This window comes from Protopterus annectens, chromosome 7.part0, assembly GCF_019279795.1.
Source record: "Protopterus annectens isolate FY-2018-M chromosome 7.part0, PAN1.0, whole genome shotgun sequence".
Lineage (NCBI taxonomy): Eukaryota > Metazoa > Chordata > Ceratodontiformes > Protopteridae > Protopterus > Protopterus annectens.
In genome coordinates, this window is record NC_056739.1 from 924,118,581 (window position 1) to 924,134,408 (window position 15,828).

At 37.1% G+C, this 15,828-nt stretch overlaps 1 protein-coding gene across 4 annotated transcripts in view; it reads left to right on the plus strand.

The window, feature by feature from the left end:
- Positions 1 to 15,828, plus strand: part of PARP6 (poly(ADP-ribose) polymerase family member 6) — a 1,412,227-nt gene that overhangs the window by 187,771 nt on the left and 1,208,628 nt on the right. For all 4 annotated transcript variants that reach the window (XM_044077510.1, XM_044077512.1, XM_044077511.1 and 1 more), the window contains 2 exons: positions 587 to 761; positions 4,100 to 4,177. In XM_044077510.1, coding sequence (XP_043933445.1) covers positions 759 to 761; positions 4,100 to 4,177 — 81 coding nt within the window. In that variant the 5' untranslated portion in view covers positions 587 to 758. The remainder of the gene's footprint in view (positions 1 to 586; positions 762 to 4,099; positions 4,178 to 15,828) is intronic.

Here is a 15,828-nt window from a genome sequence, read left to right on the forward strand (position 1 = left end):
ATTTCAAAACAGCATTTTAATGTCTGTTACTACGAAACAGCAGTATACTGTTGAAATGCATGCTCCTTTTCATAATATACAAAACAGAATGTCACAGCTCCATATCAGTCAGAAATGTACTACCATGCCAAAACACTGACATCTATGTTAGTGAATGTGTGATTTTTATTTTCTCTGTACAGCAGTATGTATAAAACACCTGCCAAGTCAAAACATTGAGTAGAGCTGTTACACACTTCCAGTTTCGTATGTCATTAGAGAATGTGTTTTCTCAGTAGCAGGATTCGTTACTGAGAAAAAACACAAAGGAATCACACTGCCATCTTCAAATAGTTATGCAGAGTATGTGTTAGTATCTTGTAGTAAACACTACTTGTGAACTACAGCTTATATCAAGATTTGTGTTTTATATTTATTAATTTCTACATTATCCTTGGCTAATAATATAGCAATTTAGAAGTAAGCAATCCATGTGCTTAAAACACTTTTATGTATGTTATGTCTGTTATTCTGGAGATATTTTTGAATTGTTTATGTGGTACCATTCAAGTCTTAGTAATGCCATGTAAATGTTGCTTGCTTTCAGATAACTGTCAGCTGGTTACCACAGAGACAACACAATATAGGCCTACTGCTTCCTGACATCAAGGCCTGCAGCTTGCCTGGATGCCTGTTTCATTGTTTCCTCTCCAGCCAGCCTTATGGAGGGGAACAGCCTAGCCCTAACTGAGGAGGAGAATCCCTGAACCACAGTGCAAATGGTGAGCTGAGGGCCTAAGAAATATTTTTTTAACATTACAGACAAACCTGTAGTTCCACATACTGTTCTAACAGCCATTGTCTAGCTTGCTTTGTGATTGTTTACCTCAGACTATGAACAAATTAAAGTGACTACTAACTGATCTGGGGCCTGGTGATCAAGGTCAAAAGGATAACTTGCAATTGTGAAGTTTAGTGAAAGTGGTAAAAAAAATATTTTAAAAGTGGTACATGAAAGTGTTTATACCTAAAGTACCTTAAGACCCGTGATTCTGAACAATTGGTTGTCATGTCTGTGTAAGTGATTGGCTAAAGGTATAATGCTGGATTAGTATAAGTAAGAAATAAAAAGAAATGTTAAGATGCTATAAGACATATTTTGATTAATAACTGGAAGATTTTTGAAAAAGGGGGCACGGATCTATTAAAAATAGGAATGGGCTCTAAAATTATTTTTAGAAGAGACTGAAATATCAAAAAATATTTAGAGCACATGAACAACTCCAGAATGAATACTGGAAATAATGGACGAATGTCTAAATGTGGACGCTGCTTGTATTGCCCTTCAGTTATTGAAGGTGAAAGTGTTTACATCTGGGGATTTGGGAGGGTCATTTGCCCCAGGAAATGTATTAGTAACTCTAAAATGGCGATGTACCTTGCTTTATGTAATGTATGTAACTTTTTCTACATATAAAAAACTGAAAGGGTTATAAAAGTAAGGGTATATGAACATTTAAGAGATATTAATAAGATTCAAGAAATGCACTCTGGAGACGCATCCAGAACAATGACGGGCACATACTTTTGGCTTTTTTATATTAGATGCTGTTGAGTATAATCAGAGGGGCAGTCCCTTAAAAATTAAATGAGAAAAGAAAGAAACAGAATGGCAACTGAGAACGAAATCCTGTAAATGTTTAATCTCCCAAGTCCCTGCTTACACTTATCAAGGGTATCAGAACTTGTCAGAGATTTGGGATGCATGGCTAGGCTTAAAAAAGCCCTTGTGGTCGTTAGCCTAGTAAACACCTATGAACCTATAAATGCCATGGGACCAAAAGGGTTAAATGGTCAAATTTCTGTGAGCAGTTTTCTTAAACTAAAAGCAATTAGTAGTTACATGATCGATCTTTATGTTTATATAACACAAGCCACTAGAGTAACATGATGGATTATTTTATTAGTATTTATTAGTATTTTTATACAGGTGGCAATTTTATAGATCTATGTATTTTGATATAAATGTATTAATGGTTTTTACTTAACACTTTTATGAGGGGGTGGAGTTTTCAATTTATTTATGGGTTTATAAATTTTCAAACTGTGGAACGTTGCATTACTGTGATGAAATTCCATATGTATCAGGACGAAAGTGCTAAGCTTTTATGTATTTATTTTCTTTCACTAAAGGCTTTTAAGTCAGTGGCCATGTTATTTGGTCTTATTTACTTCAAGATCGCTGTTTTTCATTCGTAAGTATCGCTTATTGGTGGTGGGCGAAGCTGCTGGTATTTCTGCTTGTTTTGGTGTTTTTGTTTGTTTCCTGGTTTCTTCCTGTTTTAGGGGTTACCCAGGACCACTGTCTGGGTAATTGACTTTACTTAGAATCGCACAGTTGGCAATTTGAGGTTCAGGGAATCAAATCTTGGATTGTAGGATGAAACATATTAGCAGTTTTTAGTATCACTCCTGTGCACTAAACCACCAGATAATAATTAGGCTGGTGGCAGTCAAGAATAGATCTCATATTCTGCAAAGTTTTTCTGTAGTAGCATCTGCATTTCTTAGGGAGTGACAGTAAAGAAAATGAAGGGGATAGGGATAAAGAGCTGAGAATGCAAGGAATTAGGGATAAAGAGCTGAGAATGCAAGGAATTAGGGATAAAGAGCTGAGAATGCAAGGAATTAGGGATAAAGAGCTGAGAATGCAATGTACGTGTTTTGGAAATGAGCTAAACTCCTGTGAAAACTGTTGTACATTTTGTAGTTTAGCATACAACATACTTATTAATTTGGACTGGATTATAATACTGTTTGACATTTTAAATGCTAGAAGTCAGATATTTCATGACTTATTGATAAGTTGGCTAGTGAATTTCATCTTTTACCATTTGATTACTAGTGTATCCTAAAAGAATATTAGGAGTACATTGCACTCTGTGCATATGGGAAGGGCAACTAGCTTTGTTTCACATTAAAAATACTTAAAATCCATAATTTGTGGTATAAGTGATTAATTATTTCTCAAAGTGCAAGTCACGTTTTTTTGAGGTTCAAAAACTTAAAACATTCTGCTCTGCTAACTTTCTAATCAGGATTGTTTATACCATAAGGGATACCTTGTTTAACTTTAATTGTTAACTAGGTCAGTCCAAGAGGCACACATCTCTTTTCAAGACTGATCTAGGAGCTCGGCCTGGATAAGCAAGTTGGTCAGACTAGAGGCAAAAAGCAGGCAAAAGTAGACTGAGAGCATCAAAGCAAGGACGTCAGAGTAACATAATTTGGCAGCTTGAAGTCTAGCTGCACTAGACTGCTGTCTACCTTGTTACAATTTTCTCATGTGTTCGACCATCTTCAGCTTATGAGGAGACAAATATGGTCTTCATGTGGTCAGCTCTGCTTCAGTGGTCAAGAGCACATACCTTGAAAAGCTTCCAAGAAAGAGCTATAAGTGCATTCTTCTACTCTCTCCATGAATGCTCGACTCTAGAAATGGATTACTGCCTTCTAGCTAGGCATGCAGGATTTCAGTCACCTTACTTTTCTTCAGAATGTACTTCCTTCTTTGCCAGCAGACAGTAGTTGTGGGAAATCCTTTACTATTTATGGCTAGCCATGCATGGAGCAGTTGAACCCTGACCAACCCAGGACTAACCCAAACTTGGGAGACCAAGCCACTTCTTTTCTAGGCCCAACATAGGCCAACTCAGCAGATGAAGTCAGGAAATCTAATTAGCTGTCTGCTTTTAATGTCATCAATTTTCTAAGGAAAATATCAGTCTGAATGAACCCTGGCATGGTTACAGTGTAATTGAATTCACCCCTTTTCTGAAGGCTGCACAGACACAGTGACCCAAATATCTTCTGGTCTGAAGGGGTATCACATTTAAGCCTTAAATGCTGTAATTACTCCAGCCCTGCACTTGTTGCTGTTTATGCTTCAGTAAAATGAAGCATGCAGGAAGACGTAGTCTCGTATTCCAGATACCTGTAGTCCTAAACAAGGCCATACAATTCTACAGTACTGAGTCCCAGTGTTAGGAAGCAGAAGTTTGAATGGAGAGCAGGAATGTCAGTTTTTACATTAACTCTTCTTTTTTTATTACTCCTGTAGGACAATAAAGGCCATTATTGGACTGATGAAGATTCTGATGGAGAAAATGATTCTGAGGAGTTTCTTTATGGGATCCAGGTAAGAAACCAGCTGCCCTTTTCTGACTTCCCCAGTCCAGGTGCAGACCTATTGGCTTGCCTCATTTGGTGACATTTTCACTGATGAATGACTCGATACTCATCTGTTAACTCAAAGAAATTGGTGTGTTTTAGAATTCAAATGTTATTAACAATATTACATCATTAAGCAGTTAAAAATTCTATATGAACTTATTTTCTAAAAGCGACGACATACATAGGGGTAGTTTTAGAGCTTTAGAATGAGAGCTATATCTCCAAAATTTACAACCAAATGTTAAAGTAATAGTACTTCTCATGCATTTGTCATTAATATGAATTTTATCACATTGCTAAATGGTTTAGTAAAATCTGTGCTGCTCAGTGGTATAGTGAGTAACATTGTCACCTCACAACAAGTAGTTCTTTGGTTCGGGTCTTTGTCAGGGTGCACTCTGTCAAAAATCTCTGAATGCCCTCTCTGTGTATGAGTGGGTTTTCTCTGGGTGTTCTGGTTTCTTCAATAAAATGAATAAGAGGGAAAAAAACGGCTAGAAGAATATAAAAACCTTTTAGTTTTTTATATTCTTCTAGCCGTGTTTCTTCCTCATTCATTTTATTGAATAAATTTGTTTGTTGGTGTAAGAGGGAGTTAATTCAAAGTGGCTACACTACTGGTTTTCATTGCTGTTCTGCTTTCTTCCCACATTCTGAAGTCATGCAGTAGTAGATTTCTAACTTCTAAATTTGTCCATAGGTATGTGTAATGCAGAAGAAACTAGTCAGTGATGATGACTGCTCACAGGGTCACTGTAAGAGTCAGCTGTGATTAGATAGTATAGATGGTAAAATCTGCATGAAGATTATTTTTAGTTTTATTTGTTAATCTGGGTAGTTCATGACTAGATAGTGTGGATGATAAAATCTGCATGATGATTATTTTCAGTTTTATTTATTAATCTGGGTAGATCATGACATAAGTATAAAAAAAAAAACAAAAACATAAGTTTGTATGTATATTAGTTTGGGCATTACTGTCTGCCTTTGTCTAACAGAAACGTGTGAGCTAGACCAATGGAGAATTTCCGATTTCTCATCCATTAGTCAAGGTTCTGCTTAAATAAGGTCAGTGATGCTTCACATGGATGGAGAGCCTGTTTCAGAGGATAGGGATCATCTGCGATACATATCTGTCTCACCAGCATGTCTTATTTGTGTCACAAGCAAAATTTAAATCCTTGGTTCTAGTGCAGTCTGTTTTGCAGCTATGCAAAAGATCCATCAGAGGTAGATCCGAGGATGCCTTGTATGCCAGGTGTATATTACCTCTCAATAACCTGTTGGAGACAGAGTACAGAGCTAGGGCTTCAAGGTAATCCATATAGGACCATGTGATTTTACCCTGGATTCTCCTGGTAAGGTACCTTTGTGGGCAGTCCAACTGTTGTATATGTTTGGTCAGGTATATGCCAAAGGGGGCATTACACACAATGATGGGTCTGATAAGGGCCAAATAAAGTGGCACTGTGACTTTCTTGGACCTGGATGCCATGCCCTTACTTATACGTTGGGTGACATAGTGCTTTTCTTATGACCTTGGCCACATGTTGGTCAAAGGCCAGATTACTGTCTACATATGTTCCCAGATCCCTAACTACTGTGTCAACTCTTAGGGGTGCCTTATCAATGTAGTAATTAGCCTGGGTGACTGTTTTCCCAAAAGGAACTATAATGCATTCCTTGGCATTGAGTTTAAGTCTATGAATTTAGCACCAGTCATTTGTCTGTGTTAGCCCCTCTTGTAAAATGTTTGTGTCATGGGGAAAACAGTGATAGCTTCCAATTTGCAGTCATTTGCGATCTTGGTCAGCCAAAGGCCCATGACATTAGCCTTTACCTCACAGAAGCAGAGTACCAAACAGTAGCAGTTCCATCATGGAGCACAGAGGTAACCTGCTGGTGACTGGTCACATGGTGGCGGTTGTATCATCACTCCTGAATTCCTTGGTCCTGTATGTGAGCCAGGTGGCAATCCAGCAGCTTATGTAGGGGTGTATGCCCAGCTTGGTGAGTTTGTCAATTATAAGGTAGACCAGCAGCAGATCGACTCCAGGAAGCAAAAAACCAGAACAGACACCAAAGACCACACTAATTTACCTAGGTTTCGTCTTTAATCAGACTTCTTCAGAATACAAATGATAAAAAACACTCCCTTTTTATATGTGACACATAAAAATGACATCATCAAATTAGTAGTGCAAGTAAAAATTCCTTTCAAAATAAAAGAAACACTAACCCAAAGGTTAGTAACCATTAAAAACTGTTGAGTTAATACTCTGAAAACCTGTGGTCATAAAACAGTAAGGTGTAAACAATATATAAATATTGTATATATAAAATTGTAAATGTATATACATGCACTGATAACCTATCCCAAAATATTCTTAAATTTCAAAATAGGCATAATACTAATGCAGTCATTAATGCCTGGGAACACTAGAGAATTCAATTCCAGTTGCCATTTCGTTTCACAAATGTCTAAGTGTACTTCAAGCACTCTACCCTGGGTATCAACCAATATCTGCTGAATGACACTGAATTTAAAAGAATGACCCGTGTTCAACTCAATATGCCTATATAAAGCATTAGTCTTCTTCCTTAATCTAATGTCTGATTGGTGCTCGATTATACGATCCCTAAACGCCCTGCTTGTCTTTCCAATGTAAAAGGCCGGACATTGTCCACACAAGGCCACATAAACTAAATTCCTACTAAAGCAATCATAGTGGCCATCAAGCCTGATGGGAACACCAGCTACTTTGTATGCTGAATTAGTGGTATTAATTAAGTGACATACACTACACCTACCACATTTAAAAGTACCCTACTTCTATTACATACAGGCTGAGGCTTTCGTTCCCTTTCTAAAAGTTGTTTAAATGAGCACCCCTTCCTAAAAACACATCTAGGAGGTGCCCCCACTTTTTCACTAACCATTTGGTCAAGCCTTAAGAGCTTCCAATTGTTAGTAACTATCTCCCTGATATACGGAGCATCAAAGGAATAAGTAGTAGTAAAAAATAGCAAATTGTCATTACTGACCCTTATGGACTCAGTGTTCCCACCTCCAATTACATCTCTGCCTGATCTCAAACAATCATATGCGCTGGCATTTGAGCGTATCCGTTCACCAATAGGTTTACCATTAATTAAAGCCCAATAAACTCCTTTAAGTCTTTTTGATGTAACTTCTTCAGCAATACATGTACATAATGTTTCCGGATAACCATGTCTAATAAACATCTGTTTAATGAATTCAATTTCCTTTAAGAAATCATCATCCATACTAGTCATTCTAGCTGCCCTGACCATTTGCCCTTTTACAATTGCTTTCTTTTGATGGTCAGGGTGGCTACTTGAATAACTCAAATAGGAATTAGAAAAAGTTGCCTTCCTATGTATTGTAGATATCAAAGCGTTGTCAACAGGACTAATACTCAAATGGACATCAAGATAATCAATTTCAGTTTTATTCACGTTATGTGTGAACTTTAAAAAGTCAACAGAATTATTGATGTACTCCATAAAAATGTCTACCTTATCAAAATCCCCTTCCCAGACAATAAACAAATCATCCAAGAAACGTGTATAAAAGGTGATTTGCGACATAAATTGACTGGTAAACAAAAATCCCTGCTCCCAATATGCCATGATATAATTGGCATAAGCAGGAGCGCAAGCTGCCCCCATAGCGACACCGGTCATCTGCTTGTAATACAACCCCTCAAAGTAAATGAAATTGTTGTTGAGTACAATTTCCATCAGGCCAACCAGTAAATTAATTCTATCCTGGTCATACAAGCCAGTTTTAAATAGCTGTCATTCCAACCAGTCCAAGCCATTGGCTGTAGGGATAACTGTAAAAAGGTTAACTACGTCAACTGTAATCAATGTAGTGTTGTTACTAATCTGAATAACTTTCAACTTCTCCAAAAAGGACCAAGAGTCCCTGGTGATGTATTCAAATTTCTTTAAGCCCTTTTGCATCTCGTGGTCTAAGAATTTACTTATGAAGCAGGTTTTACTGCGTTTTCCGTCAACAATGGGCCTAAACGCTAAATTGTCTAACCCCTTATGTATTTTGGGGATTCCGAAGATGCTGCTAACCCACGGATAGTTATTACACAAGTAAGAGTATTCCAATTCATTAATATGCCCTTGCATTAATAAATCCTCAATAAACAAGTTAATCTTACTATAAGCAATATTTAGTTGGTTAACACTACACTCTTCATATGTGTCAGAAGACAGCAAGGCCAACATATTGTCCATGTAATCAATCCGATCAACAACTACTAAACCATTACCTTTATCGGGTTTCATAAATCTAATAGTACTGTCAGTTATTAAATCATTTAATAACAAACGTTCATCCCTAGTTAGATTGTCCATTCTATCAAAGGCCTGTTTACTAGTTGGCCACCGGGCCTGTGCAAAATGGTCCCTAATTTCACCTTCACAAATATTTTCAACGCAGCCAATTACATTATTACTGGGTGGCACAAATTTACTTGGCTTTTTTAGCACCTGAGTTGCCTGGTTAACATTTTCACCCTGGAACAACAATTTCAAATTCATCTTTCTCACTAGTAATTTCAAATCAACTAGAATGTCACTTAAAGAACCCCTTGCTAAAGGTACAAAGGTTAACCCTTTAGCTAATAAATTAACATGCCGTTCATGAATTGTTTTTCTGGAATAATTATATATTTTGAAATCACCATGCACATTGGCTATAATTGACAGATTACTTAGCCCACCCAAATGTATGGCTTTTAATAAATCGCCACCTATTTGAATGAGGTTATCAAGACCTTCGTCATCCTCATAGTTGTAATTACAAGACAGCCCGTCAGTAATAACCACATTCTCACCATTAATATTATTGGACTGTAATTCTGTATTCGTACTGGGTGGGCCCACAACAGAAGAAACTGAATAAAAAACGTTATCTAATAAAGAGTCACATTCTATACACCCATTGTCAAAATTGTTAGGACTGGAAGAACAACCTGCAGGCAAACTAACCAAATTTTTTACATACTCACAGGGCTGATTGATGCTATTATTATTATTATTACCTAAGTAAAAACCACACATTTTATTATTATCCACCGCTAATGTTTGCGATTGATCCAATATACCACTAACCTAACAAGGTAGTAATTTGTTGGTCATTATATTTAATGATGATCTTTAAGAGCTCAAGCCCCATTCTATCATAAAGCTTGTGCACTTCATCCAACATGTCCCTTTTTGTTCCAATACCATTAGGATATTTCCAGGCCCGTAACCCCTTTGGCACAATACCACAGTCGATATTCTTTTGTAAATAACCATTTTCAATTTGCAATTTTTTAAGCAAAAATAACTTTTTCTCAAAGTCTTTAAGACGCTCTGTAAAAGGTTTAAGAATGTTCCTTTCAGCGTTGACCACCGGTCCACTACGCTGAAAGTTAAAATCATTGACTTTCCACTTGTTTACATCAAAGCCAGCAAAAATGTTATTACCAGTGTTGTCTTCAGAGGTGGAAGGATTAGCAGTCCTCACTCCAGTATTCACCTCAGGGGAACTGCGTCCAATACTTCCAATACTGGTAATTTCACGCCTCCTAGGTGGTCCAGACCCACCAATACTGTCTTTTTGTTGGCCTTCCACCAAGCTTTGAATTTGCTTCGAATGCTCAGCCAGTTGCTGGTTGATAGCCTCCAGTAAGCCAAAAATGTCTGGTCCAACACCACCACTATCCATACTGAAAAAAAGAACCAAACCAGAAACAAGGTAGACCAGCAGCAAATAGACTCCAGGAAGCAAAAAACCAGAACAGACACCAAAGACCATAGTAATTTACCTAGGTTTCGTCTTTAATCAGACTTCTTCAGAATACAAATGATAAAAAACACTCCCTTTTTATATGTGACACATAAAAATGACATTATCAGATTACTAGTGCAAGTAAAAATTCCTTTCAAAATAAAAGAAACACTAACCCAAAGGTTAGTAACCATTAAAAACTGTTGAGTTAATACTCTGAAAACCTGTGGTCATAAAACAGTAAGGTGTAAACAATATATAAATATTGTATATATAAAATTGTAAATGTGTATACATGCACTGATAACCTATCCCAAAATATTCTTAAATTTCAAAATAGGCGTAATACTAATGCAGTCATTAATGCCTGGGAACACTAGAGAATTCAATTTCAGTTGCCATTTCATTTCACAAATGTGTAAGTGTACTTCAAGCACTCTACCCTGGGTATCAACCAATATCTGCTGAATGACACTGAATTTAAAAGAATGACCCGTGTTCAACTCAATATGACTATATAAAGCATTAGTCTTCTTCCTTAATATAATGTCTGATTGGTGCTCGATTATACGATCCCTAAACGCCCTGCTTGTCTTCCCAATGTAAAAGGCCGGACATTGTCCACACAATTACTACCTTGTTAGGTGAATTGGAAAGCGAAAATGTGAAAATTACAACAGACTTAAACTTTGATCATTATATGACTAATTACAAAAATTTGTTGAATAGTGTTAATTCTCAATGTGCACTTATTCATGGTAGAAAAGCACGGAAGATTGAAAGGGACACTAATGAATACAGACGTAACCAGGTGTATCCTTTGTCTGAAGGTAATTGTTTTGGCAGGGTCCCTTTAAACAAATACATGTTCAATAGACAAGAGGAGCTGACGTCAAGAGAGGAGGACATAAATCAGGCAGCTATCGAAACTGAATTCCCTTTAGAGATGGAACCAAGAAGGTCAGAGAGGATAAGAGGACGAACCCAGCGTCAGGAATCAACGGAATCCAACGACTACCGCAGACAAGGTGCAAAGCCAAAAGTAACGAACTACAATGCCCCAAACAGCAGGAACAACCAAGTTCATTGGAGGATGTGATTCCTGTTATTCGTTTTCTGCATTCAGGTGAGCGCTTTAAATCAACATCAACTTTTGTTCCACCAGCTCCACGCAACTGTTTGTCAGATTATTTTAACTCCGACACTAATTTTGAGACCTTTTTTGATATTACTGCATCCGATAAATCAGGGGAGTTGTCAACTGATGGAACTGGTGTGTTTCAGGGCAATATTGGACACGTTAGTGGCAGTCCATCTGATTGTTTAACTGCTGACGTATTATGTGACTTTATGACTTCCGATTCTGGTTTTCCAGCGTTTGTCAGTTCGATTGAGCAGAGGTACAATGTGACTGACCGAATTGACTGTTATACCTCCTTCAATTTTGATGTTGCAGCTTCTAATTTTGGTGAAACGGCTGTTTGTAGCAATTACGAATTCAACAGGTTACCAGTCTTTAAAAATGACAATGGTAGGGATGTTTTTCGTCCTTTTTTCAGTATGACTGATATTTGTGATTATACCAACTATGTTATGGCTTCTATGCCTAACAATGAGAACCACTTGGACTTCAGTATTTGTGTGGCTGACAATTTGATACCTTCAACGCCAAGTATTTTATATGGTGATTCATCTAACGAACACATTGAGACGAAACCTAATAATGCAGCATGTTTTTGTAGGGTTCCTTCTAATGTTACAACTTTTAGTGATGATTATCATTTCTTATTTAACTTGGATAGCCAAAATTTAAGTGTTGGTGAAAATAAGGTTATATCTAATGCAGGCAACATTGATTTAACTTTGGACATGTTTTTTCAGCCTTCCCCATTTAGTGGTGAAAGTTTGCATTCACCGGTTAGTGGTATATTGGATCAATCGCAAACATTAGCGGTGGATAATAATAAAATGTGTGGTTTTTACTTAGGTAATAATAATAATAATAACATCAATCAGCCCTGTGAGTATGTAGAAAATTTGGTTAGTTTGCCTGCAGGTTGTTCTTCCAGTCTTAACAATTTTGACAATGGGTGTATAGAATGTGACTCTTTATTAGATATCAGTTTTTATTCAGTTTCTTCTGTTGTGGGCCCACCCAGTACGAATACAGAATTACAGTCCAATAATATTAATGGTGAGAATGTGGTTATTACTGACGGGCTACCTTGTAATTACAACTATGAGGATGACGAAGGTCTTGATAACCTCATTCAAATAGGTGGCGATTTATTAAAAGCCATACATTTGGGTGGGCTAAGTAATCCGTCAATTATAGCCAATGTGCATGGTGATTTCAAAATATATAATTATTCCAGAAAAACAATTCATGAACGGCATGTTAATTTATTAGATAAAGGGTTAACCTTTGTACCTTTAGCAAGGGGTTCTTTAAGTGACATTCTAGTTGATTTGAAATTACTAGTGAGAAAGATGAATTTGAAATTGTTGTTCCAGGATGAAAATGTTAACCAGGCAACTCCGGTGCTAAAAAAGCCAAGTAAATTTGTGCCACCCAGTAATAATGTAATTGGCTGCTTTGAAAAGATTTGTGAAGGTGAAATTAGGGACCATTTTGCACAGGCCCGGTGGCCAACTAGTAAACAGGCCTTTGATAGAATGGACAATCTAACTAGGGATGAACATTTGTTATTAAATGATTTAATAACTGACAGTACTATTAGATTTATGAAACCCGATAAAGCTAATGGTTTAGTAGTTGTTGATCAGGTTGATTACATGGACAATATGTTGGCCTTGCTGGTTTCTGACACATATGAAGAGTGTAGTGTTAACCAACTAAATATTGCTTATAGTAAGATTAACTTGTTTATTGAGGATTTATTAATGCAAGGGTATATTAATGAATTGGAACACTCTTGCTTGTGTAATAACTATCCGCGGGTTAGCAGAATCTTCGGAATCCCCAAAATACATAAGGGGTTAGACAATTTAGCCTTTAGGCCCATTGTTGATGGAAAACGCAGTAAAACCTGCTTCATAAGTAAATTCTTAGACCACGAGATGCAAAAGGGTTTAAAGAAATTTGAATACATCACCAGGGACTCTTGGTCCTTTTTGGAGAAGTTGAAAGTTATTCAGATTAGTAACAACATTACATTGATTACAGTTGACGTAGTTAACCTTTTTACAGTTATCCCTACAGCCATTGGCTTGGACTGGTTGGAACGACAGCTATTTAAAACTGGCTTGTATGACCAGGATAGAATTAATTTACTGGTTGGCCTGATGGAAATTGTACTCAACAACAATTTCATTTACTTTGAGGGGTTGTATTGCAAGCAGGTGACCGGTGTCGCTATGGGGGCAGCTTGCGCTCCTGCTTATGCCAATTATATCATGGCATATTGGGAGCAGGAATTTTTGTTTACCAGTCAATTTATGTCGCAAATCACCTTTTATACACGTTTCTTGGACGATTTGTTTATTGTCTGGGAAGGGGATTTTGATAAGGTAGACATTTTTATGGAGTACATCAATAATTCTGTTGACTTTTTAAAGTTCACACATAACGTGAGTAAAACTGAAATTGATTATCTTGATGTCCATTTGAGTATTAGTCCTGTTGACAACGCTTTGATATCTACAATACATAGGAAGGCAACTTTTTCTAATTCCTATTTGAGTTATTCAAGTAGCCACCCTGACCATCAAAAGAAAGCAATTGTAAAAGGGCAAATGGTCAGGGAAGCTAGAATGACTAGTATGGATGATGATTTCTTAAAGGAAATTGAATTTATTAAACAGATGTTTATTAGACGTGGTTATCCGGAAACATTATGTACATGTATTGCTGAAGACGTTACATCAAAAAGACTTAAAGGAGTTTATTGGGCTTTAATTAATGGTAAACCTATTGGTGAACGGATACGCTCAAATGCCAGCGCATATGATTGTTTGAGATCAGGCAGAGATGTAACTGGAGGTGGGAACACTGAGTCCATAAGGGTCAGTAATGACAATTTGCTATTTTTTACTACTACTTATTCCTTTGATGCTCCGTATATCAGGGAGATAGTTACTAACAATTGGAAACTCTTAAGGCTTGACCAAATGGTTAGTGAAAAAGTGGGGGCACCTCCTAGATGTGTTTTTAGGAAGGGGTGCTCATTTAAACAACTTTTAGAAAGGGAACGAAAGCCTCAGCCTGTATGTAATAGAAGTAGGGGTACTTTTAAATGTGGTAGGTGTAGTGTATGTCACTTAATTAATACCACTAATTCAGCATACAAAGTAGCTGGTGTTCCCATCAGGCTTGATGGCCACTATGATTGCTTTAGTAGGAATTTAGTTTATGTGGCCTTGTGTGGACAATGTCCGGCCTTTTACATTGGAAAGACAAGCAGGGCGTTTAGGGATCGTATAATCGAGCACCAATCAGACATTAGATTAAGGAAGAAGACTAATACTTTATATAGGCATATTGAGTTGAACACGGGTCATTCTTTTAAATTCAGTGTCATTCAGCAGATATTGGTTGATACCCAGGGTAGAGTGCTTGAAGTACACTTAGACATTTGTGAAATGAAATGGCAACTGAAATTGAATTCTCTAGTGTTCCCAGGCATTAATGACTGCATTAGTATTATGCCTATTTTGAAATTTAAGGATATTTTGGGATAGGTTATCAGTGCATGTATATACATTTACAATTTTATATATACAATATTTATATATTGTTTACACCTTACTGTTTTGTGACCACAGGTTTTCAGAGTATTAACTCAACAGTTTTTAATGGTTACTAACCTTTGGGTTAGTGTTTCTTTTATTTTGAAAGGAATTTTTACTTGCACTACTAATTTGATGATGCCATTTTTATGTGTCACATATAAAAAGGGAGTGTTTTTTATCATTTGTATTCTGAAGAAGTCTGATTAAAGACGAAACCTAGGTAATTTAGTGTGGTCTTTGGTGTCTGTTCTGGTTTTTTGCTTCCTGGAGTCGATCTGCTGCTGGTCTACCTTGTTTCTGGTTTGGTTCTTTTTTCAGTATGGATAGAGTTTGTCAATTATACCCGAGTGGGGTATTGTATTGAACCCATTAACCAGGACCAGGTAGGCAGTATATACTGTTTTCCCCTCATCCATTGCCTTGGCGGCCTTCTCAATTAAGTTCACTGGGTTTTGTAACCATGAACTTCCTTGACAAATCTGAACTGGGTCGGGTCCAGTGTTTGAAGATTGCTTATGTCTTTGTTGATTATCTCCATGAAAATTTGTTCCATGGCTTTGAATATTAGACTGGACAGACGAATATGTCTGTAGTTTCCAGGTTCAGTTGATGGTCCACCCTTGTAAAGTGGGATAGCTGTTGGAGTCCTCTGTTCTGCTGGTGCAAGCCTGTTTTGAGGATATAGTTGAAAAGTGGCCTTGAATAGGCCATGTTTTCAGCTATTTAGGAGACATCCCGGGATATTTTTGGGACCCTGTTAGGCTGTGTTTTTGGTCTTAGTGAGCACCAACAGGACTTGCCACTTGTTAATAGTTGGGGGTTATGCTAATAGGTATTTCATGGAAGAAGGCAGATATACCTGTTGCTCAGGCTGCTACAGAGAGATTGACCTACTGCCAGCTGTAATATTGAGAAAAGATAAGTGTTTATTCTCATTTTTGTCTGCATTTTGATTTATTACCTCTGTAATCTGTACAACTGTACTTATTCTTCTTCTTGTGTGTTATAGCTGTATATCTCTTAGTGTTGACCTCAGTTGTAGTGAA